This window comes from Rhea pennata, chromosome 25 (genome assembly GCF_028389875.1).
Source record: "Rhea pennata isolate bPtePen1 chromosome 25, bPtePen1.pri, whole genome shotgun sequence".
Taxonomy (NCBI): domain Eukaryota; kingdom Metazoa; phylum Chordata; class Aves; order Rheiformes; family Rheidae; genus Rhea; species Rhea pennata.
In genome coordinates this window covers 3,487,378-3,513,582 of record NC_084687.1, presented here as the reverse complement: position 1 = coordinate 3,513,582, position 26,205 = coordinate 3,487,378, and the positions used below count along the sequence as shown (strand labels likewise).

General features: G+C 66.2%; 1 protein-coding gene across 4 annotated transcripts; it reads right to left on the bottom strand.

The window, feature by feature from the left end:
* Positions 1-636: 636 nt before the first annotated feature.
* TEAD3 (TEA domain transcription factor 3) lies at positions 637-21,711 on the bottom strand. 4 transcript variants are annotated; one of them, XM_062595264.1, is made up of 14 exons: positions 21,571-21,711; positions 13,740-13,993; positions 10,792-10,856; positions 8,888-8,950; positions 8,694-8,756; positions 6,073-6,084; positions 5,571-5,708; positions 5,291-5,334; positions 5,112-5,173; positions 4,603-4,736; positions 4,163-4,336; positions 3,853-3,993; positions 3,221-3,373; positions 637-2,803 (listed from the first exon to the last, which is right to left on the bottom strand). In XM_062595264.1, exons 2-14 carry the CDS (start codon positions 13,873-13,875, stop codon positions 2,690-2,692), a joined length of 1,299 nt encoding a protein of 432 aa, XP_062451248.1. In that variant the 5' UTR covers positions 13,876-13,993; positions 21,571-21,711; the 3' UTR covers positions 637-2,689. The 4 variants fall into 4 exon arrangements, with proteins under 4 accessions (XP_062451248.1, XP_062451250.1, XP_062451249.1 ...); XM_062595266.1 differs by lacking the exon at positions 8,694-8,756; XM_062595265.1 differs by lacking the exon at positions 8,888-8,950.
* Positions 21,712-26,205: the final 4,494 nt, after the last annotated feature.

Below are 26,205 nucleotides of genomic sequence, written 5' to 3'. Positions count from 1 at the left end.
CGTGAGGTGCATGGGGGGAGGAAGGGGGTGCTGGGGGGAGGACATGAGGTACAGTGGGGGCTGCGTGGGGGGAGGGGAGGGAGCACATGGGGAGAGAGGTGGGGTGCAGTAGGGTGCAACAGGGAGGAGGGTGCATGGGGAGAAGGATGGGGTGCAGTGGGAAAGAAAATGCCTGGGGAGAGAGCTGGGGGGCAAGAGAGGGTGCAGCAGGAGAGGGGCCAGGTGCAACGGAGGGAGGCTTTGCGCTGGGGCCAGGGACCCCGTCCCTCCGAGGCCGCCAGGCTCCCCCCAGTACTTCTCGCTCTTTCTGCTCCCTGAAATCCCAGTGCTGGACCTGCCGCGACCAACCAGCTCCCAAGTGCCCCCCAGGCTCGCTGCGCGTTGCCGCCTCTCGCTTGGCGGCCCGTCCCTGGGGTCCCCACGCCGTGTCCCCGCGGCGGGTAATGAATGTTTAGCAATGAACGTTAGCTGCAATGAACGTTTCCGACGCCGGTGGTGCCTCTCCATCGCCCGAGCGCTGCCTGGGCGAGCCCGCAAATAGCGAGGGGACGGAGCCGAACCCCGCCGAAACGGCCCCGCTTCTCCTCCCGTGGCCCCCCCTTCCGCGAGAGAGGAGAAATAGGAACTGCAGAACCGTTTGAGCCAACCCATGAACAAATAATTTTAATGTTTTTTCTTTTTTTTCAGCAGACCGCAGTTTTTTTCGGGAGCTCCACAGTCTCCTCTCTTTGAAGTTGGACAGATACAGTAAACACAACAAATATATGATACAACCCATCACAGCTGGATTAAAAAAAAATACACAAAAAAATATAATACATAAAAAAAATGGATTTTTAACATTGTGGACTGACACAGCTCTAAAAATGGTGATTGTAACGCTGGTAAGCTTTACAAAGTCTTTAAAAAAATAAAACAGTACTTCATGTGAAATTCATAAATACACCGGAGGAGAACGGAGGGGCTGGAGGAAGGGAGGAGAAAGGGGCTCCGGGATCCGGGCGAGATCCCGTCTGTGCCCGCGGGCCGCGGCCGGCTGCGGGAAGGCGCGCGCGGCTCGCGTGCGGCAAGGAGGTTTGAGCTTTAATTCCCAGAGTTTTAGACCAGTGAGTGAAACGAAAAGAAAGGAGGGGGGGGGATAAAAATTCCCAACAACAAACAAACATGCTACATATGAGACCGCGCCGGCCGTTCGCCCGGAGCTCGGCGCCGCCGGCTCCGCGCTGCGCCGGCGGGCGCGAGTGCGGCAAAGGCTGCACCGGCTGTGGGGCCGGGCGCGAAGCGGCTCCCGCTGCTCCCCGAAGTGCCGGGCCGGGAGCAGCCGGCCGCGGAGGCACCGGCTAGCGGAGACGCCGAAGGGGCTCGTTGCACAAACGCTCTGCAGCAAGGCGCCCGGTAGCACCGAGCCTACATCCACCTATGTCTCTATATAAACGCTGCCTATAGCCACCGCGGGCTCCAGCACCCCGAGAATTGCTCCCTGCCCACCCTCAGCACTTGGCTCTGCACCCCTACCACCGGCGAGCACCCCCGCGGTGAGAGCCCTGCAGGAGAAACCCCAGCAAGTCCGGCTCCGTCCCCCCGCTGCCACCAGCCTCGTGCAACTCCGTGCCGCTTCCCTCCGCCCCGAAGCCAAAAAAAAAAAAAAAAAAAAAAAAAAAAGCAGAGAAAAGACAGAAAAATTGCAAAATTGCATACGCAACGTAAATCAGGCAAATGCTGCATCGTGTCGCTCTCCTCCTCGCACCGCGACAAGCTGCAGCAGGGGATGCTTCAGCCTACGAAGCCGCCGCCGCGCTTAATCCCGGGAAGGGGCTCCCGCCGCCGGCCACCAGCTGCAGCGACCCTAACCCAGCGCCTCAAACCCCAACGCTTTCTCCGCACAAGCCCTCTGCCCCGTCCCCGTGCCCGCCATCCCCGGCACGTCCCCGCCGCGGGCGCCTCGGCCGCGCGCGGGATTTGAACCGGCGAACTCGGCTCTTCCGCCTTCCCTAGTCCCCCGCGGACAGGCGGGAAAGGGTCACCTTCCCGCTGCCAACGTGGTGTCTTTCTAAATAGCACTTCAATTTTTAAAAAGAGGGGAAAAAAAAAAGAGCCTTGAAATAATAATTAAAAAAAAAAAAAAAAAACAACTTTCGCACTCGTCGATGCCGCTCCATTGACTTTTCTTTTTTCTCTCTCTTTTTTTTCCCCTATTGGCGTGCTGGCAAGAGCCGCCGCCGCCGCCTCTTCGGCCACGCTCCGACCTTCTCCCGTGGGACCAGACCCCCCCTCCGCCCCCGCCGCCCCCCTCGGCGAGCCCGGCCCAAGGGCTCGTCCGCCGCTCCGCCGGCCCCGCGCTCCACGCCGCCGCGGCAGCATCCCGGCCTTCGTCAGCGACGCCGGGCACTGGTCGTTCCCCTTCCAGCGCCGGGCACGGTCCTCCTTTCTCCGTACAGTTCCTTTGCCATTCTTCTTTTTTTATTATTATTATTATTTATTAAAAAAAAAAAGAAACTGTTCCTAAGTAGAAAACCTCTGCGATCGCACGTCAGTCTTTTTTTTTTTTTTTGGCTATTTGTTCGTCTTCCTCCTCCTCCTCCTCCTCCTCCTCTCTTCCAAGGACTTCTCAGGAGGCAACGCACGGGGGCGGCGTTTCTGCCCGGCCCCCTCCCTCCCCTGGTGCCCCCCGCCCGGCCCAGGGGACCCCCTAGTCCTTGACCAACTTGTACACGTGGTGCTGGGCGCCGTGCTCGCTGGTGGAGACCTCGAAAACGAAGGCTATGCAGAGCAAGGTTTCCTGGGTATCCCTGTTCGTAACAACCTGCAGGAGAGCGCCAGAGCCGGGTTAGGAGCGGGCAACGCCGACGGGCGTCCTGCGGGTGTTATTTGGGTGGGGGGAGACTGCATCACCCCGGGCGCAGTCACTCTGTTTGCACCATCAAAATTCGCTATCTGTCCTCAAATGCCCTGGGGCTGGCCAGCTGCCAAACACACCAGAAGGACCTCAGGTTTGATGGACGCGGGTGCTCACAGCTCCTTACGCGCCCGAGGGATGGTTCCCAGGGCTTTATGCCTACTTTGGTGACCTGCATCTATCCCACGTGCCTCTGCTGCAATGTCTCACATCAAATGCGAGGTTGGAGATGGCCCTTTCCTCAAAATGGGGCCTTGTTTGCATTAACTGTCATGGGGCGGAGGGGGGGGCGGAGGGCAGTGAAGGAGAAAGGAGAGGAGGTACCTGCAGGATGGTGAAATTCTCCAGGACGCTGTTCATCATGTACTTCTCCGGGAGGTGCTTGAGTTTATGGATGAAGTTGATCATGTACTCGCACATGGGAGATCGGTGGATTCGGTAGACGAACCGGCCATTCTCCAGCCGCGCATACTCTGTCTGCAAGGGACAGCAAGGTGGTGAGGCAGCCGCCCTGGGAGCGGGCGACGGCTGAGGGCAGCACGGTGCCAGCACAGCACGCCTGACGTGCCCCCCGGAGTGGCCATGGTGTGGAAATACTGCAGGAGAGGGGCTCACACATGTGGAGCCAGCTAGGACATCTTGGAGACACCATCTCGGCTCCACTCAGGGGGATGTCGTGGCTCAGGGAAGAAATCACAGAACAGCTGAGGTTGGAAGGGACCTCTGGAGCTCATCTAGTCCAACCCCTCTGCTCAAGCAGGGTCACCTAAGGTATGTTGCCCAGGCAATGAGTTATTACTCACAGCCACATGATGCAGTGGCTCATGTGCAGGCCTGGGCACAGTACCCAGGAGTCCTACAGCTCCATTCTGAGGCTTTATCTTTCCTATGTTGGGAAAGACCCACGGGAGACCCAACTCCCTCCTTCCCATGATGCTCAGGTGGGGAAGACTCACCTCCACTTTCTCCACCACCTGCTTCCCAAAGGAGCACACCTTGGTGGAGACCGTGATGGTCATATTCTCTGCACTGCTGTACTGGCTGCTGACGCCGTAGAAAGTCCCCGGCCCGTCCTGGATAGTGCTGTTCAGATCCGCCTGGCGTGCCGGAAAGAAGGGAGAAGGAGTCGGTTACAAGCGAGTACACCAAGCTCTGACGGGGACACGCGCGAGCTGCCCCAGCCTGCAATGAGCCACATCCCAGGGGACGACTGTTTGACGCCCACGGCTTGAGGAAGGGCCTTTGCATCCCAGACAGGGACCTTACCCAGAACTTGACAAGGAAGAAGGAGTTCTGGGGCCCTCGCTCGTAGAGCTCCTTGAGGCCACCTTTCTTCTCGGGGAACTTGTCATAGATCTGGCGGATGTCTACGGCCTCCAGCAGAGGATCGCTGTACGACGGGTTCGTCTGGCCGATGTGCACAAAGAGGTGTTTGCTATACTGTAAGGGGTAGCGGGGAAACAGATGGGTCAGCCACCCGTGAGAGTAAGGCCACCGTGCCGGAGGAGCCCAGCAACCCAACGTGTCCTCCAGCGTCTCTCCAACCCTGCCGTCACCTCGCGGCTCCCGCAGGCGCTTTTGCTTTTAGATGCTCAGCGCTACCAAGCGTTGGGATGGGGATCTGCTGGACATTGCCCCGTCTCCCAGCCCAGGTGAGCTCTCTGCAGGCAGCAGAGCGGGGCTGAGCACGACGGCAGGACTCTCACCGTTTCGGCGTCCCGCGGCACCTCCATGAACGCGGAGTACTCGAGGAGCCGGAGCTTGGCGGAGGCGATGGTGCGGTCCTGCCAGACGGGCACGGCCGAGGCGGCTGGTGGGAGCGGAGCCAAGGGCTCGTAACCTGGAGGAGCAGCACGGGAAGCAGCCGTGAGCCGGGGCCGAGGGGAAAGCTTGGCTTCTCTTAATTTCCCACCCCACGCTCCCATGTCTCCCAGGATAGCTCCTTTCCCACGGCGGCTACTTTGTGGCACACGCTGGCCCCGCTCCTTGGCGGATGGGCTAAGTTGGGAGACCGTTCCCTGCTGGGGGAAGCGGTCCAGCTCCCAGAGCAGAGCTAAGCGGGGCTCTTGTCCCGTTTAAGCACAGCCTTTTATGCTGGCAGGGGTGGGAAGGGGACCCGGCACAGGAAAGAGGGATCAAAGCTACACCAGGGTGGCCCTGGCACCGTTTTTGGAGTGCAAAGAGTTGCCTGCAGCACGGTAAGGGCGGCACTTACTGGCTAGTGATGGAGGCATGGGTGGCTGGATGGGGTAAGCTGGTTGTGCAAACGGTTTAATGCTGCAAAACAGAGCGCGGCGTTAGGTGGAGGAGGAGCTGGTGTCTCCAGCCCTTCCCAAGGGCGAGGTTCTGCCAAAGGCTGGGCAGCCCTGGCCACGGTGGGGGCTCGGTACTCACTCCTGAGAGGGTCCAGGCTGTCCTGGGATTGGCCCACTCCAAAACTGGGGGAAAACAGCACAGGGAAGAGAGTCAGGAGCTTGCATCACGCCACGGCGCAAGCACCCTGGCCCGAGTCCTTCCTCCCGCCTGCGTCTTCCTCCAGGAAACGCAGCTGTCCCCGGTGCCCTGGAGCTGGCGGCATCCCCCTCCCCGGCGGTGATTTGAGCCCCCCACCCTGGGCGTCCTCGGACAGGGGTGACCCAGAGCCGCCGTCCCCTCCCCGGCGGCGAGCCCTCACCCTGGGGGCAGCGGAGAAGACAGCCTGAGGAAGAGGAGGAGGGGGGCTGAGCTTGTTCTGCAGGACGCTGGCCGAGACGATCTGAGCTGAGGACATGGAAGCCATGCTCTGCAGAGCCTTGTCCTTCGAGACCTGGTCCTACGCGGGGAGAACAGGAGACACACGGAGGTTACACAGGGAGCCGGACGGACTGACGGACACAGACCGCTGCCCCCCTTAACCCGAGTGGTCCCAGCGGGTTTTACCAAGCGCGGACCCGGCGCTGCAGCCCAGCAAAGGCACCGGGGCGGGCAAGCAGCCCCATAAAACCCCCCGTATTAACCCTCCTGTCTTGCAAGAGGTGGCAGCAAGAGCTGCCAGGCGTCCTCGGGCCCCTTCGGAAAGACGGACCCTGCTCCGGGCTGGACCCACCGCCGGACACGCAGGGGCTCAGTGCCTCTGTGGGAAGGGGGTAAGAGGCAACGGGGAAAATAAGGGAATCGCAAACACAAAGCGAACTTACCAAGTTCATGGCCTGTGTGCAAAAGAGAGGAAAGGAAACGGTTAGAGCATCGTGGCAGCAGCAGCATCCACCACCGCCCCCCAGCTCCGCGCGACCCGTCACCGGAGCCCGATTTGGGGAACGAATCCCCTCTGGGGCCGGCTGCTCTGTGCACCCTCGCGCCTGCAGCCCGGCGCAGCCCGGGCTGTCCCCGGGCACCGCTGCGGCGGAGGGGGGGGACCTGGCGAAGGGGCCGGGACCGCGGCCTGGCGAGAGCCTGTCCCGGGCGAACACCGGGAGCAACCCAAACCTCTTCACGGCCTTTTTTTTCTCCACGTCCTTTAAAACCTTTCCTACTCATCAGGCTCTCAAAAACGTCCAGCGAGGAGGTGGAAATAAAGGGTCGCGGGGGCTCCTGCCCCGCTGGGAGCCTGCGAAGGGGCCGTGCATCCCCAGCCGCACCCCGGCTCCCGCCGGGATACCTGCACGAACCCCCCGGCAGGCACCCGAAGGAAGCGCCTGCGCACAAAACCTCTCCTAAGCTGCCTATGCATTTGCAGGAGAGATTGAACTCAAAAGTGCTGCGGGGGTTTTTTTGTTGTTTTGTTTTTTTTTTCTTTTTGCTTTTGCAATCTCACCAGGACCAGTGGGGCAGCGAGGTCTTGCCTGGGGCAGGGGCGTTCCTCCAGCTGCCCCGTGTGCTCCTGCGTGCAGATACCTGCCCCACAACCCTTGTTTTCCCTCTTAAGAACCTCAAGGATCAATCGGTTAATTTATTTTTGCCTGGGGCACGGCAGGACCCTGTATTTTTAAAGATCAATAGTGTTTGCTGGCGGGGTGGGGAGTATCGGAGCTCTGCAAGCAGGCACACGCCGAGGACTAACAACTCAGTGCACGTGAGTGCATCTAAAAAAAAAAAAAAAAAAAGAAGAAACGCTCACGCAAGGGAGTTTCAGTCCCATAGGGCAAGCGGTGCTGCACGGGCTGAGAGCACAGGGCTGACTGCTCCAGGATTTGCCTCCAAGAACGGCTCTGAAATGATATTTTATGTCCAGGCCACGCTGCTTGGAGGGATCTCTCCCTCCCGGCTTCCCGCCGGCAGCGGCTGCGGGAGGTTCGGGGCTGGGAGCAGTGTTACAACAGCCGTCGCCGGCGCTCGCGCCCCTCGGCCTGCCCCGGCCCCCTCGGCGCTCGCTGGTGCCTTCGGCTTCCCCGCGGCGACAAGCCGCATCCCTCGGTCGCGCAGGGTGCCAAAAGGCCTTCCCGGGCCGTTCCCGACCCGGCGGCTCCCCAGCGCCCCAGCTGCCCCTCATCCGGGCTGCGCCCAGTTTTGCGGGCGGCCAAACCCCGCCAAGCTTCCCGAAATAGTTTCGGGTGCCCTCTCCTGGCTTCTCGCAGCAAATCAGCCGGGGCGGAGGAGCGGCCCCTCCTGGCACCCCGGGCACCGGGCTCCCTGCCCACCGGGGCTTGCCAAGCCTTCGGGACCGGCCAAGCCTTGCCAAAAACGTGCCGGCAGAGGTGATTTTGTGGCCAGAGCGAACGGATGGAGCAAAAAAAGCTTTTAGGGCTCCTGAATCCTCTGCTAGGTGAAGGGAAGCAGATCCCGGCTGGAAACAACCCAGGAGATGCTCCCGGTTCACGGTGCCGGCACCGAGTCAGGAGCATCGCGGCCGCCCAGCCGGGTCCGTCCCGGCCCACGGGACGCGGAGGGCTTCAGTCCTTCGGAGGCGTCTCCAAACCTGCGCGCGTTCCTCCCTCCTCCTCCCGCCGGCCCCGCCGCCCGCCCCCCAAAACAAAACCGGCAACGGTGGAAAGCGGGTACGGAAAGGTTAGTCGATCTCCAGTTAAAAGAGGGAAGGACAGAAAGAGAAGCCAACCAGAGAAGAGAGGATGTTCCAGTTTTTCCTTGCTCGGCTCCATTGGCCCCTGGAACCGTGGCCTGTCCCGGGACGGCACCGGGCGTCCAGGCATCCTGCCTAGCATCTGCCGCGGCGCGGGCTCCCACGGGTGCTGTGCCGCAGCATCCCCCCCCACCCCGCTCCCCAGGACCCCCCGGGACCCAGCTGCCTCTGCCCCTGGCTCTCGGCACGAGCGGAGCCGGGCGCCAGGTCCCGGCTGGCGGCGCCCGGGCTCTCGGCCAGCCTGGCTCTGGCGGGGGCCGCGCCAGCCCCTTCGTGCCCGGTGCTACCCGGGCTCCTCGGTTGGTGCCAGGCTGAGCTGCTGCTTGCTCTGCGGCTGCTCCTTCCACCTCCCGGGAGAAACCCGGCAGCCAGCTCCGGAGAGCGGGGAAAACCTCGTAGGGCACGTGAGCTGCAGCGGGGAGGGCTTAAAGCCCCCTTCTAGCAGGGCCGAGTCCTCACCCGGGCAAAAGGAGGGTATCCCCACGCCGAGGGCGGCGGGGGGCTGTCCGGGGCCGAGGGAAGGGGGCCGCCGGCTTCGCCCGCCGGAGCATCCCGCCGGCCCGGTCCCGGCCCGCAAAGGCGCCGCTAGAAAACCTCTGGTTCCAGGAGCAAAGGGAGGCAGAAGAAAAGACATAAAAGGGCGAGAAAGCGGCACACCACAGAGCTGAGTGCGTTAGTCGTCAGCGCGGCCAGGCGGGAGCGGGGCGAGCGGCGAGGAAGCTGGCGGGGGGGCGCGCGTACCTTCAGCTTGGACTGAATCTCGCGAGATTTCCGTCGGGCTAGAACCTGCAAGTGGCTAGAGACCTGCAGAGAGAAAAGCAGAAGGAGAGGGAAAACAGCAGAGCCGTCAACCAGAGGAAAAGAGAGGAAGGAGAGGGGCTGCCCATGCTCATCCAAACACCGCCACGAACGCATGGGCAGGGGCTCCAACGTACCTTGATGCCAACCTGGTACTCCCGCACCTTCTTCCGAGCTAGAACCTGTATGTGGCTGGACACCTAGAGCCCGCCAAGCCATTCAAAAAGGAAAACACACAGAGAATGAAGACATGTTCCTGCACGGCCCCGAGAGCGCGCCGGGGCGGGGACGCGCGGCGCGCACGGCCCGCGGCGCCTCCGGCACCGGCCGATGCTCCTGGGAACGCCGCCGGAGCTAGAGGGAGAGAAGGGGGGTGGTGTGTGTGTGGGGGGGGGGGGTGGGAGGCACCTCCCGCCCCGAACTGCCGCCGTCGCTCCGGGCGAAGCCTTTGCAATCGGTTCAGCATCGTTCAGTGTCTCGCGGGGGCTTCAGCCAGCCCCCACCCCAAAGACTCGTCCTGATTTTGCAGGATTAAGAGGTGGGAAAGGCAAGCGGGTATCTTCTCCTCCAGGCTCCTAAAAGGCTCCGTATACAAAGCGGCCGATTTTCCAGACAGCCGAGAAACGCACCGTGCTCCTGGGGGTCCCTGCCCGGAGGCACCAGCCACCCCGAGGCGCCCGCTGGGACGCGGGGCCCTTTCCCGGGAGCCCCCGCGCGGGGACAGCACGGCCCTCCGCTCCCCTCGAGCAGCTCCCAGAGGCTCGCCGGGGGCCAGGTAAAGCTTTTAGGCAGAAGTAAAGCCCTGCTCAGCGCCGGTTCAACGCAAAGACTGCGGCTAGGCCGGGTCGAGCCCATCCTTTAGCCTCTCCAAAACGCCACTTCGCTCCCTCTCTCTGCGGTATCAATCCGGGAAGGATTTTCTCCTTCGAGGAAGCTGGGAAGCGACCCGTCGCCCCCAAAGCCATCCACGCCGGACGGCGGGCGGGATGCCGCAGCCCTGCACCATCCTTTCGGGAAAGGTCCGTGCTAGGACACGTATCGCGGCTCGGGCACTTTTCCCGAGCAGGGACAACGCGGAGGGGAAGGAAGAGCGACCGGACGCGGGGCACGTCGTGCCGAGGGCTGCGGGGAATTGCTCCTGTCCTGGTTCGGTCGCCGGCACAAGGACGCAGCGAGGGCGCGCGGCCGGGACGGACGCGACGCCCCGATCGCGCCGGGCGGCAGCGGGAATCGCGCACCCCACGCTGCCGGCGTCCCTCCGCGCCCGGCTCCCAAACGCAGCCGGCCGGCAGCGACCTGCCCTCCGGCGGCGGCACCGGCGCTGGCTCGGGACCAGCCCGGGGATGTTCTGGGATCGCCTTCCCCACGGCGCGCGGGGCGTGAAGCGGCTCTCGCCGTCCCGGGAAGGAGCGGAGGTGGGAAAAAGCGTCTCGATCCGAACGGAGAAGCAAAGAGAGATGCGCGGCCAGGCGGACGCCGCTTAGACGGAGGTTTCGCGCGGCACAGCCGCGAGTCTGTCTCCGTTACGGAGAAAGAGAAAAATCATCCAGGGCTCGGGATGAGCACAGAACCACGAGCCGAGGTCTCCGGGCGCGAAGGGGACGCCTTGGCGGAGCGGCGGCGGTGGGCTGCCGCCGCGGGAGAGCATCCTTCCCGCGGGAGAGCATCCTTCCTGCGGGAGAGCATCCTTCCCGTGGGATGCCGCCCCAGCTTTGGGGCGCCCGCAGGCCGGGCCATGACCGAGCACCGTTTCGAGGGTCGTCGCGCCGGGTCAGAGCAGCTCCCGGGGCGAGATCCAGGCGCGGAGCGGGCGAGGACGAGGGAAGAGCGGTCCCGGCCGACAGCCCGCGCCGCGGTGGCTCCGGCGGGACGGGACGGGACGCCCGGCGAGGCCAGAAATGTGCCGCCCCCGGCCCCGACGCGGCCTTACCTGGTGCCCCCTCCCACAACCCGGCCCCGGCTCTGCAGCCGGACAGACGGACAGACGGACCCCCCCCCCCACAGACACCCCGAGATGCAAAAGCCAGAGCGAGCTCCTTACCTGCTTTCTCGTCCGTGTTTTCCCCGTCCGCAGCTTGATGTATCTGGCTATCAGTTCATTGCGACCTGGGCGAGAGAGAAACCCGGCGTCAGCGGGACGAGCGGCCCCGGCCGGGGGCACCGGTCGGCCCCGGCCTCCCCCGGCGCCCGGGGCGGGGGGGTCTCGCTGACGCCGGTCCCCAAGGCAGCCGGCTCTGCCGGGAGATGGTGCCACCTCGACAGCCGTCACGCCGGGGGGGGGGAGGGGGGCACACGAGGCGGTGGCAGCAGGTCCCACTGGTGGCGGCTGCCACCCCACGGGGGGTGGCGGGGGGGGGTTAGCTGCCAGCCCCCTCCTCCCCCTGCCACAGAGGGGCTGGGGGTATCCCCAGACGCTGCCCCCCCACCCAGCAAAAACCATCCCGGCCAGGACAGACGCTTGCAGCAGGGATAAAAAGAAAAAATATAATCAACTCGCTCCCCACGGCGCTTCCCACAGGGTCCGAGCTGGGATTCGGGTACCCCCCCCCAGCCCCCCACTAACATTTGCAGCCATGCTGGCCTTTCCACCAGTATTTCCTAATGTCCTAGGCCTAATTCGAAGCAGAAGTGCTTTTGCGCCACATTTTACGGGCCAGCTGTGGCCAATCTACGCTCGAACGTCAGAGCAGCTGGGAGCTTTCTTCTCCCGGCCCCCGGCCCCGTCCCCCCGCCGCCTCGCCCCCCGCGCACGGGGGCGGCCAGGCACGCCAGATTTATTTTAATGGACCAGATGGTCGTGGTTGGAACTTGTCGAAATGCCCTTGGAGTGGGTTTCGGCTTAAAAAAAAAAAAAAATACTTGGAAAAAAATAACCCCCGCCCTGGCCAGCCCCGCGGCAACTGGGCGCTCGGGGCTGGGCTGGGCTGGGGGGGTCCCTGGCGGCCCGGCCGGCCCCTCCGCGGTCCCGCGCGGGGACGGATGGGGCCAGGTGCCGCACGGGGCCGGCGGCACCCCGGGGTGCCCGTGCCGGCGCGGGGCGCCCAACCGGAGGGGCAAATGCAGCGCCTCTCTCACGCGCCGTCGGGATGCCCCCGGGGTGTTTCCGGGGGGGGGTAAGCGGTGTTGGGGGGGGGCGGCAGGGTCTCGAGGTCCGGCCGGCGCGTGCCGTGCGGCAGCCGGGAGCGATTCGGCGCGGGTCTCCCCGCTCGGCTCGCGGGTGCCCGGGCGCTCTCCCGGGGCAGGGCCGCCAACGCCGGCCCCGGTGAATCACCGGGGGCCCTGCCACTGCCTCCGCGAGGGCACGTCCTCCTCCAAATTACCACATTCCCCAAATTCCTCTCCCCTGACACCACCACGTGAACCGGTCCGACGGCCCTGTTAAAAATAACCCGGTGGGACAAGCCGGGCGGCCAAGGAGCGGGCGGGCGGGCGGGCGGCGCGAGCGTGCCCCGGCGGCCACCTGCTCCCCGGGGCGCCCGGGCACCGGACGGGGCCCCCGGCCCCACCTCCGAGCCCGGGCGGAAAAAGGGGGAATCCTGCAGCCGGCACCCGGCGGCGGGGGACAAGCGTGGCTCGTTTCCGAGGCCGCTTCTCCCCCTCCTTCCCGAGAGGCGCCCGCGGCCCCCGCGGCCGGGAAGGAGCCCGGGCCGGAGCGGTGCTGGGAGCTGCCGGGAGCTGCAAGGCGATGGGGGGAGTGGGGGGGTGGCGGGGTGGGGGGGGGCCCGCAGTCTCTTTAAGCGGCTGCCAGATGTCTCCGAAAGGCTGGAAAAACCGGTCCGCGTGCCGGGGTGTGCTGAGCGGAGGCCAGGCTCCCAGCGGCACTTCAGCTATTCCTGGAGAAATCCGAAAAATGCGCCCGCTTGGGAAGCCCTGCGCTTCCCTCGGCCGCCAGCCCCGGCACCGGGATGGCATGGGGGGTGCAGGGGGGGGGCACCCCGGCAAGCAGGGCGGCACCGGGAAGCGCCCGGCGCAGGGCTGGCGCCGTCGGAGCGCCCGGAGCATCGCGGGAGGCTTCGCTCCCGCGGGGCGCCAACCGCAAAACCCCGGCGGGACGTGCTGCTGGCACGTCCCCGCCCCCCCCCCCAAAAAAAAAAGCGCCCCCAAGGAGCCCTCCGCCGGTGACATCCGCGGGGGGCCGCGGATGCTGGGGACAGAGCCGGCTCCCGGAGCGGCTCCCGGCCCTCGCCCTCCCGCGGTCCCTTCCGAGGGAGACACCGCGGAAGCAGGGACGCGACGGGACAGACAGCTCCCGCCTTCCCGGTCCGCTCCCGGCACCCCCGGCTTGGCCCATCCGGCCTTTCCAGCGGGACCCGGGCGCCGGCGGCACAGCGGGGAGGAGGAGGAGGAGGCCGGACGTCACCTTCCCCGTGCGGCCGAGCCGCCCGCCCCGTGCATCACCGCAGCGCTGCCCGGGACGGAAGGGGTCCGGCCCGGCAAACGGCCGGGAAGACGGGTGGATTCGGGGCAAAGCGAAGGGTTCGGGCGAACGCAGGCTGCCGGAAACGAGGCCGAGCCCTTGCAAACTCGTTCCACGCCCGCGCGCAGCAGCCAGCCGCCGGCCGCTTCGCGGAGCCGCGGGATTCGGGCCGCGGGATTCGGGCCGGCGCAGGCGGCAGAGGCTTTGCCGGCGGCCCCGCTCCGGCGGGCGCTTCCCGCCCCTGAATCCGAACCTGGGAGCGCGATGGGGGTCGGAGGAGCCCGGCGATGCCGCGGGGGGGGGGGGAAGCGTTTTGTTTACGGAGCGAGGCCGGACGCGGGCGCTTCCACGCCCGCTCCCGCTCCGACGCCTTCGCCAAACCAGTCGGTCCGGCAGGGCCGAGAGAGGGAGGGAGGGAAGGGGAAGGGAGCGGGCGAGCGGCGGAGGCAGAGCCGGGGGCAGAGGGAGGGGACGCCTCCGCCGAGGGCGAAAACCGGCCGGAGGCTCCGGCGCCGCGGTCCGTCCGTCCGTCCGTCCGTCCCCCACCACCGCGCCCCGGCGCCGTCACTCACCGTACATCTTGCCTTCATCCGAGAGGATGATTTTCCGCCGGCCGCAGGGCGGGTAGATCGCCAGCGCCTCCTGGAAGCTCTGCTCGATGTCCGGGCTCCAGACGCCCTCGGCGTCGTTGTCCAGGCTCTTGTCCATGCCGTCCTGGCCATCTTCCCGGCCCTCCCCGGGGCTGCCGCTGGCGTTCCAGCTGTTGGACGCTATGGTGCTGGCTGCTCTGGGCTCCGACCCCGAGCCCCCACCGACACGCGACGACCTGCCGGCACGCAGGGAAGAAGGGGGGAAAGGAAGGATCCGGTCAGGAATGGGGAGAGGCGCCCGGCACGTCCCCGCTGCGCCCGCAGCCCCCCCCCCCCCACGCCCCAGAGCCCGTAACCACGCTTTTCTGCCCCCAAAAAACAGCCGGGCCAAGCCTCCCTGCTGTCCACGGCGAACAGCTCGTGCCCAGGGAAACCGAGGCACGATACAGCCCAGCCCGGAGCTGGGCAAAACGCAGCCAGATTTGGGTAAGATACAGCCAGATTTGGGTAAGATACAGCCAGCCCAGCCCACATCTGGGGAAAACACAACTAGTTTTGGGTAGGATACAGCCAGATTTGGGTAGCATCCAGCCAGCCAAGCACTGATTTGGGTAAAATGTAGCCAGATTTGGGTAAGACACAGCCAGTTTGGGATAGGAAACATACAGCCCAGCCCTGATTTGGGTAAAATATAGCCAGATTTGGGTAGGATACAGCCAGCCCAGCCCAGATTTGGGTAAAATGTAGCCAGATCTGGGTAGGATATGGCCAGATTTGGGTAAGATACAGCCAGCCCAGCCCAGATTTGGGTAAAATGTAGCCAGATCTGGGTAGGATATGGCCAGATTTGGGTAAGATACATACAGCCCAGCCCAGATTTGGGTAAAATGTAGTCAGATTTGGGCAAGACACAGCCAGTTTCGGGTAGGATACATACAGCCCAGCCCAGATTTGGGTAAAATGTAGCCAGTTTTGGGTAGGATATGGTCAGATTTGGGTAGGATACATACAGCCCAGCCCAGATTTGGGTAAAAATTAGCCAGATTTGGGTAAGATAGTCAGATTTCGGTAAGACGCATACGGCCCAGCCCAGATTTGGGTAAGACGTCACGGGTCCGGGGAGCGCGCAGCCCGGCGCAGCGCGGTGTCGGCTGTCGGAGGCCAGACGCGGGTTCGCGCGGGCCGGTGGGACCGGCCGGCCCCGGCCCCGGTCCCGGCCCCGGCCCCGGCCCCGGCCCCCGGCAGGGGAAGGGGGGCGCCGAGGGGAGCTCGCCCGCTGCCCTCCAGTTCGCCCGGACGGGAACCAGGCGTCCGAAGGGTTTTGGCGGCCGGCGCGACGCCTCCTCGGGGAAAGCCCGGCCCCGCTCACCGCTCAGCGGCCCCGAGCAGCCGTCCCAGGGAGCCGTCCAGCCTCCGCTCCGCTCCGCTCCCCCCCCTTTCCCGCCCGGCTCCCCGGAGCGGCGTTTTGCAATAACATGTTTGGCGGCAGCTGCCGGCGGTGGGGAGCGGAGAGGTGTCTCCCTTCGCCGAGACGCTTCCCGGACGGGCTGGGAGTGTACAAAGGTCTCCAGCGCAGACATCTCCTTTTAAAGGAACTGCAGCAACCCGCTGGCTCGAGAGCGCCGCGAGGCTTTTTTTTTTTTTTAAAAAAAAAAAAGAGCCCCCCCCCCCTCTGTCTCTCGCCGAGCCCCGTGATGTCAGCCTCTCCGGTCCCTGCCCCCCTTCCCTTCCCTTCCCTTCCTTGCCTTCCCGGCCCGGCCCGGCTCGGCTCTCCCCCCTCTCCGAGAGCGCCGTGGCCAAATAAGGAGAACTGGATCGTAGGAGCGAGCCAGCGGGATGGGATGGGATTGGGGGGGGGGAGAGGGATGGATGGAGGCCGCGCGGTGCCGGCCGTGCAGCACCCCGGAGCCGCCGGCGCGGGAAAAGCGGGACAGAGCGGGGCGCCCCGGGGGTGGGGGGGGCTGCGATTCCCACCCCCCCCCCCCCCCCGCTTCCCTCCCAACCTCCTCCCGGCAGGGAACGGGCAGCTCCGACCCGGGAAGCTTTTGCGGAGGAGCCGTGGCCGAGGTGCGAGGATGAAACTCCTCCTTCGGCGAAGCCGCCTCGGAGGTTGATTTTCCGGAGCGAGCGAGGGAGGGAGAGAGGGAGGGAAGGAGGGCGGGAGGGAGGGTGCCGGCGAAGCTCGGCGACTCACCGCTTTGACGTCGAGGCACCGGGCGCCGCTCCGCTCCACCCTGCCCTTACACAACGCAACCGCCGCGACCCACCGGCCGCGGCAATTAGGAAACCGGCCGGGCCGGACCGGCTCCGGAGGGATCGGCCTGCCCGAGCCCATCGGGGCAGGGTGGGGAGGGGACCGGCCCCGCCGTCGGCGCCCTGCCAGCCGGCTGCTCCCTGCTAGCAGCGGTCTCCGGAGCAGCCGGAAAGCCTCCCCGCTCCCCTCGCCTCCCCGTCCTTCCCGGCCCTCGGCACGCACAGCGGATGCTGCCGGGATGCTGCCGGGCCCGGCAGCGCCCATGGGCGCCGGGACGCCGGTTCCCCCGGGGCAGCTCCGAGGGGGCGAATCCTCCCCCCCCCCAAAAAAAAATCCCGCGCCCACGCGCCCTGCTTCCCCGCACGTCGGCTTCACGCGGCGCCGCAGAGAAAGCAAAAAGCAGGGAAGAGCTTCGCCCGCGGCTCCCGACCGCAGTGGGAAGAGGGGAAGCGGGCAGAAGGAAACCGCCCCGGGGACATTGCCCGCCGCCGTGGGGCACTGGGCTCGGGGTGCCGGGGGCTCGCACCCCCCACGGCGGGTCCCGCGGGAGCGGCCGAGCGGCCGGCGGGCCCCCGGGGCGAGCCGGCCCTCCTTCCCCCTCCCGGACCCCGCTGGCGAGAGGAGAAAAGTTCAGCGGCAAGCCCAGGCAGGACGGGCGCAGCTCGGCGCCGAGCCTCTCGCCCGTGCCGGCCGGAAAGTTTCGGCTCGCGGCACCTCCCCGCCGGCCCGGGAGGGCGCCCGGCCTCCGAGCCCCCGCGTCCCCAGCGCAAGAAAATCCCAGGGCAGGGGGCGAACGCAGCTCGCCGGGGGCGCGCGCCGCTGCCCCTCCGCGGGGCTGCTCCGGAGAGCCGCAGCGACGCGGCCTGCGCACCCGCAGCCAGCGTCCCGGCGAGCACCGGGGCGCCCGGTCCCGGCGCCCTCGGCCCCGGCGTCCCGGGGACCACGAGCCCCCCGTGCGCCGGGAAGGAGGGAGGGAGGCGGCGGAGCGTCCCACCGGGGTCACTCCGGCGTCCGCCCGTCCCGCCGCCGGCGGCTCCGGGAGAGCCCTGCATCCGCGGAGCCCGAGGTGCAAGGAGGAGGCGTCCTTCCTCCGAAGGGCTCCGGGAAGGGATTCCCCGGCTCGGGAGCGCTGCCCGGCTGCCCTGGCTCCCTCCCAGCCCAGGTCCGTGCCGGGGCGGGGGGGGATCAGCCCCGCACGGGGCTCGCGCAGCGGCGGCACCTCCCGGCGCCTGCCCCGGCCCGGCGGCTCGCCGCGGGGAGGGAGGCTCCGCGGCGCCCGGCCGCGCTCCCCGCGATGCAGCCTGACTAATTTCCTTTCCTCTATCACTTCCTGTCCCTTCCGGCTTGGCGCGGAGCTCAGGAAGCAATCGGAGCGGGGAAACCGCAGGAGGCCACGTGGCAGCATCCCACCGGGGTCCGGGGCGCCCGCCGGCCCCGGCCGATCCCACCCGCCGCCGGGCGCTCGACCCCGGAGCCCAAGACCCCCCGAAGGCGTCCCCGGGCGTCCCCTGCCACCGGGCACGGCGGCGGCGGCCCTAACCTGCGGGACGCTCGGAGCCCGGCGCCGCAGCGGGGCCCGACTCGTCCTCGTACGCACAAAATCGGGGGCATGGAGAAGGGAAGGGACTCGAGCAAACCCCCCGGCGCGACGCGCCGGAGAGCGGCCCGCACCGGCGGGATGCTCTCGCCCCGCGACGCCTCGGCTCCTGCGAGCAAAGCGCCCTCGTCCCTCCGCCGCCTCCGTCGCAGGGAGCTGCTTTGCAGCTGCGCAAGGACCGAGGCGCTTTTGCCCGAGCTCCCAGCCCCCGGATTGCAGGAGAGAGGTCGGCCGGACACCTCGACCCGACCGATTCCCTCCCGCCCTGCCCGGGCGGGACGGGGCGTTTCACCGAGCGAGCGGCGCGTAAATAGAAAGCTTTTAAAGCCTTAATTGCTCCCCGGGTTATGAAACGAGCCCGGCTGCAAACAGCAGGGCCGGAGTCACCCGCTGGGCACCCGCGCCGCCCCGCCAGCTCCACGCGGAGCCGCGGCTCGCAGGGATCCTCCGCGCTGCTCCGGGATTGCTCCAAAGCGCCCCGTTTCCCAGGGGTCAGGGAAGACCCGGCATGCGCCTGGGCACGCTTCCCGTGTTTCTCCCTGCGGGAGGAGGAGGAGGAGGAGGAGGAGGAGGAGGAGGAGGAAGGCTGCAGTGCAGTTCGCACCCGGCCGCCTCCGCCCCCACGAAACCCAACGCTGCGCGGGGAGCAGCTGCGCCGCTGCCCGCGTGCGCGCAGCACCCGGGGGCGAGCGTTCCCGCCCTGCGCCCGGAAGGGGGGGAAAATCCAGGCGCCCTTCGTCGACAGACGGATGAGGACGGCCGCGGGACGGCACGGCCCCCGCACGCCCCGCAGGGAACCCCCAGGACAAGGCTCTTTACTCTGGGTTTTTTGCAGCCACTGCTCCCTCCCCGCAGGAAAACCCCCCTCGGGAATTCATTCCCAGAAATAGGCATTTAGGTGGATTATTAGTCGGCGGCGGGTCGTTAGCCCAGGCACGCTCCGAGCCCGCCGCGGCCGCGCGTCGCGCTTCCCCCCCGGTGCCGGCGCGAGCTCCGCGCCGCCCGATCCCCACGGGAAGCCCCAGAGCATTTTGCAAAGCGGGAGGCGACAACCTGGATTCGGACGGGCGGCAAAGGGAGCCGTCGACACGGAAAACCGAGGGGCGTGGAGCGAACGGCGCCTCGCGCAGGGGCCGTCGCCCGGCGGTGGGAATTACGGAGCGCCCGGCCGATAGAAGCCAACGCTCGCCGGGACCGGGTTGTCCCTTTTTCCAGGGAAAAGCCGGGAGCGGGCTGCCTCGGGGTGGGGGGGAGGCTGGGCGGCCGGGCTGGCACGGGAGCGGCGGCCCATCCTCCACTCGCGCCGCGCCGCTCCGGCTCTCCAAACTTTGAACATCTTCCGGAGAGAAGTGAGCGGCTATTGGGAACAGCTGGATCTAATTTTACGAGGAGCGAGGAGGAGACAGTCGCGGGGAGCTAGCGAGGCTCGGCGCTCCCGGGCGAGGATCCCGCAGTGCGGTGAAACCCGCCGGACCCGGGGGGGCAGGGAGGGAGGGGGGAACCGAGGCACGCCGGAGCGGATCCGCGCGGAGCCCCCAAGCCCTCCGCCCCAGCCGGGAGCGCGGGGGTCCCGCGGCGGGAGCGGGCCGGTGGCCCCTCCGGCGGCACGGGGCGGGCGTCGCGCCCGCCGCAGCGCCCGCTCCCGGCCGGCGCCCGGCCCGCGGCGGATCCGGGCTCCCGCTTCCCGACGCTCCCCCTAAACCTCCGCCGCGGACGGCGGGTGCGAGACGTTGCTCCGGCCGATCGCTTCCTGCTCGGCTCTGCCCGGCTCCTAAAATTAGACGCAGCTATGCCGCCCCGTCCCCGTCCCCCCCCCCCACCCCGGCGAGACGAGGGCGGCTCTGCCGACACGTGCTCCGGCTCTGGATCGATCCTCCCGGAGGCGAGGGGGAAGGGGATCGCGCAGCCGCCTCCATCGCTCGCATCCCGCTCGCAACCCCGCAGCCACCTGCGAGCAAATTTTTCCAGCTATTACTGGAGCCACCTCGCTACGGACGGGCGCTGAAGCTGAGACCCGGCGCCCCGCGCGACGCCGCGATGCTCCGAGGGGGTCGGCGCCCGCGGGCGGCTTCGCGACGTGCGGGTGCCGGGGAGCCGGGCATCGCCGAAGCGCCGGGAGCCCAAGCCGGGCACCGACTCTGAAATAACGTGTCCTCTCCGTGAGCCGAGCCGCACGCAGAAGAGTCGGCGCGGCGTTAGGCGGCAGATAATAAAATAAAATAAAATAAAATAAAATAAAATAAAATAAAATAAAATCCGTCTTTGATGATAAGCAGTAGGTTAGCGGCGCGTTTACGGCTCCGCTGTGCCCACCGGCATCCAAGGGGGTACAGAAAACGCGGCTGTTCATCGGGGACTCTGTCTTGAGACTATCTTCAAGGTTTTTGTACAGAAAAAAAAGGGGAAAGAGAGGGAAAAGCTCCCAGAGACAGGCAACTTTTTGGGGGGCGGGAAGCATCCTGCCCGCTGCGCGTACGGGATTCGGGAGCGCCCGCGCTCTGGGGGGCTCCCGCCCCACGAACCCTCGCACAAGGGTTTTGCGGGTCCTTCCCCAGCCTTCGCCTCCGCTCCGGAGGAAGGGAGAAAGGGGAGGAAGGAAGGAGGCAGGAAAACCCCAGGTCGGCGAACGGCGCCGGCGGGCTGCGGCGGCCTCGCTCGCGCGTTCGGCACGACACGCGCCGCCGCTCGGGTTTTAACGCCTCAACCGCGGCGCGGTCGTCCCGGGAGCCTCGCGCCGAGCGTGCCGCTTCCCAAGGGTTATTTTTGTTGGAAAAGCCAGGCCGGCGCCAGCGGCCGAAGGAGCGCGGCCCCGGAGGTCTCTCCGTGCGTGCGTCCGAGCGTCCGTCCGTGCGTCCGTCCATCCCGGGCGCCTCGCCGGCGGGCGACGTCGGGAAGCGGCGAGCCCGCTGCCGCCCCCGTCCCGTCACCTTTCCCGCGGCGCCCCCAGCGCGAAATCCCTGACTCACGGCGCGCACGTCCCGGGAAAGCGATAGCAAGGGAGGAAGGACGCCGGAGCCCAAAAATACCCCGTAGCGCCTGACACCGGGAGATTATCGCTTCGGCCCGGGGTTGGTAGTGTGTGTGCGTGGGGGGGGGGGACGGGACGACGGCGGCCTGTCCCCGGCTCGCCCCGGCGCCGGGAACCCCTCGCCCGTTCGGGACACCCTCGCGCGTTCCCCGCCGGCTCGCGGGGCTCGCGGCCGGCCGGGCACGGGCACGGGCACGGGCCGCGGGGTAAAGGCTTGGCAGCGGCGGCCTGGCGAGAACTTTCCTTCCGAAACGAAAAGCCAAAAGAAACAAAACCCCCAAAACAACAACCAAACCCAACACAACAACAGACCCGACAACGAGGGTGTAAAAATAAAATAATAATAATAATAATAATAACAACGAGGATGACGCACCGCCGAAAATTATACACCTAATTGGCCCGACGAGCTAGCGATGCGCCCCTGTGACGAGGCAGCCGGGCGCGTGGGGTGCAGTCAGCGCGGGGTCACGCCGTGGGGCGCCGCGGGGCGCCGTGGGGCGCCGCGGGGGCTTTGCACGGCGCCCCGCGCCCCTGCCCGCGCCGTCGGGCGCGCCCGGCGCACAAGGCCCCTTTGTACCGCCGCATCCGCGAGCCGCCGCGGCCGGGAGCGGGCGGCGCCGCGCAGCGCAGCGCGGCCCCCCGCGGCCCCCCGCGGCCCCCGGAGCCGCCGCCGGGGCCGGCAGCGCCGCAGGAGGCGGAGCGCCCGGCGGCGCCCCGGGGTGCGCGCCCCGCCGAGGGCGGCCCCGAGGGGGCGGCGGCCGGCGGGAGCGCGCGGCGGCCGCGGGGGCGCGCGCGGGGGGCGCTGCCCCGTCGAGGCCCGCGCAGGGCGGGGGGGGGAGCAGCCCCGTTCCCCCCCCCCCCCAAAGCGGCAGGAAGGAGGAGGGGGAGGGCGCGGGGAGGCCGGCTGGAGCCTTCCCGGGGGGGCGCTTACCTGCTCCGCGCTGCGGAGGGCTGGGCCGGCGGCGGGGGCCGGGAGCGGGGCCGGGGCCGGGGCCGGGAGCGGGGCCGGGCGGCGGGAGGGCGGCAGGAATGCGGGCAGCGCCGCTGGCTCCGGAGTCCGCGCACGGAGCCAGGCGCAGCGACGGGAAAGTTTATGCAAGGGAGGAGCAGAAAGTTGGGAGTCAATCAGGAGGCGGCGGGGCCGGGCTGCCGCTGCCCGCCCGCCCCCGGCCCTGCCTCCCGCCGCCGGCCCCGGCCCGGCCCGGCCCGGCCCGGCCCGCCGCCAGCCCGCCTTCGGCCTCCGCCGCGCCGGGCGCCCGCGGGGCCGCCGAGGGTCCGGCGCGGCCGCCGGCAAGGGGCGGCGAGGTGGCACCGCCGCAGGCCGCCTCCGAGGGCAGCCGTGGAGGCCGGCTCGGCCCCGGCTCCGGCAGCGCCCTCTAGGAGCCTTCCTCCTCCTCCTCCTCCTCCTCCTCCTCCTCGTACTGCCCGCAGGATCTCCCCCCGCCCTCGGGGAGGACGCAGCCTTGGGGTTGCTCCTGCCTCAGCCCCTGGCCGCAGCCTGCCAGCACGTCCCTCCGCACGCCCTCGTGCCTTCATCCCCCTTTGCACGCCCTCCTCCTCCTCTTCGCCCCCCTCCGTATCCCCTCGTGCCCGCCCTCGTGCCTTCATCCCCCTCTGCGCGCCCTCCTCCTCCTCACTCCCCTTATCCCCAACTCCACACTCTCATCCCCATCCTCATGGCCTCATCTGCCTCCGCACACCCTCATCCCACTCTTCATCGCCCTCCGCACACCCCCGCCCCAGCAGCTTGCACGTTCTCCGTCTCTCCTGCACACCCATCCCCATCCCGTGGTACCCAGGAAGGGGATTTAAGCCCACGCAGTTTCGATTTCCCAAGGGAAAACCGGCTAGGAGCAAGGCCGCGGCCATTTCCTAGGAGCGAGCCGGCGGGTGGTAACGCGCTAAGCCGCAGCCGGCCGATTGCACGCGATCCTCTGGCCCTGGCCCAGCCGGAGCATCGGGGAACGCGGCCCCGGGACGGCGGCGAGCGCGGCGGCAGCGCCCTCGCATCGGGGATGCTCCCGGGCGGCCGCATCCCGGCCCTCGCCGAAACACGTTTTTCCCATTTTCCTGCCGAACTCAGTTCTGTCCAAGGGTTTCGGGACAAGACAGCTGCGGCCTCCGGAGCGACGGGCTCGGCGGCGTCCAGCGCTTTCAGCAACCTCGTATGATTAATAAAGCGGCGTCGCATTCTTCCACCCTTGGCCTGGTGCTAACCGCCAGGATCTGGCCCGAGAATTGCAGCGAAATGGCTGCTATTCTCCAAGGGCCCTTCGGAGCGTTCGTTACTCATCCCTTACTTGGGCAAAAACGACATTGACTTCTCCTGGAGATGACAGACTTAATTGAGTTCAATAGGAGTTGAGGCTGAGTAAGGCATGAGCAAACAAGCGTGCATTAGGCCGCGAAAAAAAGGCCGGTCTGCAAACGTTTAGGAACACGTGTAAGGCTGCGCGGGGCAGTCGCGGCGGGGCTGCCGCCACGCGGAGCCTCCCGTGCGCGCGCAGCGCGTTCGCAGGATCAGCCGCCGGTTCGGTTACGGACTCTGCTCCGGCCGCCTGGGATGGTGGGATTAACTTATTCGGGAGCGCGGCGAGTTGAGCCCAGCTCCTGGTTTGGTGGTTTGTCTCAGTCCTGCCTATTAATTTTTTTTTCCTCCTTCTCCCCCCCCACACGCTCCTTCAGAAGTCCGTAATCCTCGTTTCTGCTATTCTTTGTCCATTGGTGGGAACAGCGACTTCCTTTCCCAAATTACAATATAAAAGAGCTGCAAGCAGCAACGCCATAAATAATATTTTCTTATGGCCAGAACATCCAAGTCTAGGCAGCAAACCAAGAACAGCTACAACATTGTAAAACTCCGACACTTCTCCAGGATAGATTCACTAATTAAAAAAATGATTCATTAAAAAAAAAAAAAAAGGCAGTTGAAAAACATTGGCCGTCCCGTTGCTGCTGGTTGGTTACTGCCTTCCCTGCCGAGCTGCAGCCCCGAGCGCGGTGCGGCTTATCGGGACGGCCTGCGCCTTCTCCCGCAAAGCACATTTCTTTGAAATAAACACACGGGGAGGGAAAGGGCGGAGAAAAAACACGCCGTCGCGATTGCTTCTTTAATTAAGTAATGGATCACCGCTCCAAAGCGCCGGACTGAGAGGCAGTGCCGTCCACCGGGCCGGGAACCGAGCAGCCGCGGCCTCGAACCTCCGGGATGCGCCCGGCCGCCGGAGCGGCGCGGCACGGCACGGCGCGCCTTTTCCCGGCCGGATCCCGCCAGGCGATGACTGCAGGTGGGTAGGTGTTTTTTTCTTTCTTTCTTTTTTTTTTTTTTTCCCTCCTCTATCTGCTGCTTATAGCTGGCTTTGCACAAATAAAAAGCATTTCCCAGGGGACTCCCTGGACAATCCGACGGCAGCTCCCCCCGGCCGCTGGCCGCGCGCACGCAGCCCTGCGCGCCTCGCCGGGGGGCCAGCCCGTCCCCGCGCTGCACCCGCTCCCTAACTAACTTCCAGCTCGGAAAGCCTCAAAAATCTCCCGCCGTCCCTCCGCCTAGGGGCCAACATCATCCTCCGGGACGGAGAGGGGAAAAAAAAAAAAAAAAAAAAGAAAAAGCTTTCCTGGAGGGAAGATCCAGGCTTCGGGCTCAGCGCGAGTTGATAAGGTTCCTTCTCTTTTTTGATCTTCTCTCGCAGCAAACATTCCTCTCCCGCCCCCGCGCTCATCCCCGCCGCCGCTCATTGGCCTGCCCGCGCATCCGTCACACTTTCCGTAGCCCAAAGTGGATGCACATTGCGAAGGCTTCAATTCTGCTGCTGCTCTGGTGTTAACAGCCGGCACAAACAGGAGGCCCAAGCAGCTCTTGCCCCGTTAAACTGTTTTCATTCGCTTCTCGCGCCGCAGGTGGTCGGGGTTAGGAGGATTTGTGCGGCTGATGCGGTGCGGGCTGCGCGCGTGCGTGCGTCCTGCTCGCGTTGACTCGCTCCTTCAGGTGCTTGTTTTCGGCTTTTCGGCGGATGCAGCTTTTTTTGGATGCTGCTGCTCAAGCCACAGCGTGCTGGCGGCAGACTGGGAATTTGGGGGTGGATTGCAGAGAGCGATGGGCAAAACTGAGAAGTTCTGGGTGGCTGGAGGGACGGGGCCCAAGAGACGAAGGGCTCACGTACCCCCGAGCTGCCCGGCCGAGGGGAGCTCATGCTCCCCCCCCCCCCCCACGTACGCGCAGGTCTTGTAGAGACCTCGAGGCGTCCTGCAGCCCAAACCCTCCTCTTTCCCTGCGCTTCGGCGTTTCTGCTTCCACCAGTGCACAGGAAATCAGGACAAGTGCGAATGAAGACAGCCCTCAAACATTAGCTGATCTTTTCCCAATTCCAAACAGATGTGTGCTTCCCGGCTGGATTTGGCTGAAAGCACTTGCTTTTCCCCCATTTGTTGGCCCTTCCTAACCAGGAGATTCTGGCCTTAAACCACAGAGGCTGTTTATCCATTTAGCTCCGAGCCGGGCAAGTCCTGCGCAGTCCTGATCTCCTTGGGGCGTTCGAGTGAATCCTCCCCGGTCCGGAGGTCTCAACTTTCCAGCTTCAACAAGGCTGGCTGCTTCGAGCTGCCCAAAACCCAACCATGAATCACGGAGTCCGGATCAGCGCAGCTTTCGGAAAAGGCTCAGCCAAAGTCTGAAGAGTCAGCAATTGCAGACCAGGAGCCACCGGAGCAGATGTTGGCCAACGGTTGGTGCCTGCCGCCCCGGGTCCTTGCAAGCTGTGTCCTTCCCGAGGCCACAGGACAGGACCACCATCTCCCCAGAGGTGTGATGCTGACCCCGTCACGTCCCCACGGGCCCAGGGTTAAGGGAGGGGTGCCAAGAGCCTTGTCCCACCCCCAGGTTTGTTTGATGTCAACTCGTGTCCTGGAGAGCCTGCTGGCGCCGGGGAGCTTGACCCGAGCAGCTTGAGTCACAGCAGCGAGCGGAGGCAGCCCAAACTGGCACAATCCCGCGTCCGTCTTCGGGGCTGGGGCAATTTTCTGCCATTTGCCCAGCGGGGCAGCAGCGTTGTGACACCGGCCGGTGAGGACGAGCATCCCTCTTGCACAACCGCGTCCGTCTCATGGGCTTCCTGCCCCACGGCCTTTCTGCTCCCGTCTCCTTTCACGGCACCAGCTCGGGAGCCTCGGATGTCTGCCGGAGCGGGGGACACCGGTCCGGGGAAGGCGTCCCCAGCACGTTAAGAGAAGCGCCGGCAGGGAGCTAGGGCCTGTCTTTTGGGATGCTTCGAGATGTCCTTACGTCCCTCAACACTGAGCTCATCCGAGATTTGGGGCCGGCAGCCGGCTCCTCGCCCCGCGGCGGGGGATGGCGCAGGGAAAAGAGGGGACCGGGCTGCTCAGAGCCTGTCGAGCTCCCGCCGGGCTCCAGCATCTCGCCTGTCCTAATGATTTATAATGTGCCTTCCCTTGCAAAGACGGATGTTGCGCTCCTTGGCAAGCGTGGTTATTCCCACCGGGATGCCAGGGTGAGGGACGTCAGAGCTAACTGGGCAGCCGGCTGGCATCGGTGGGCTGAGCACCCTTGGTG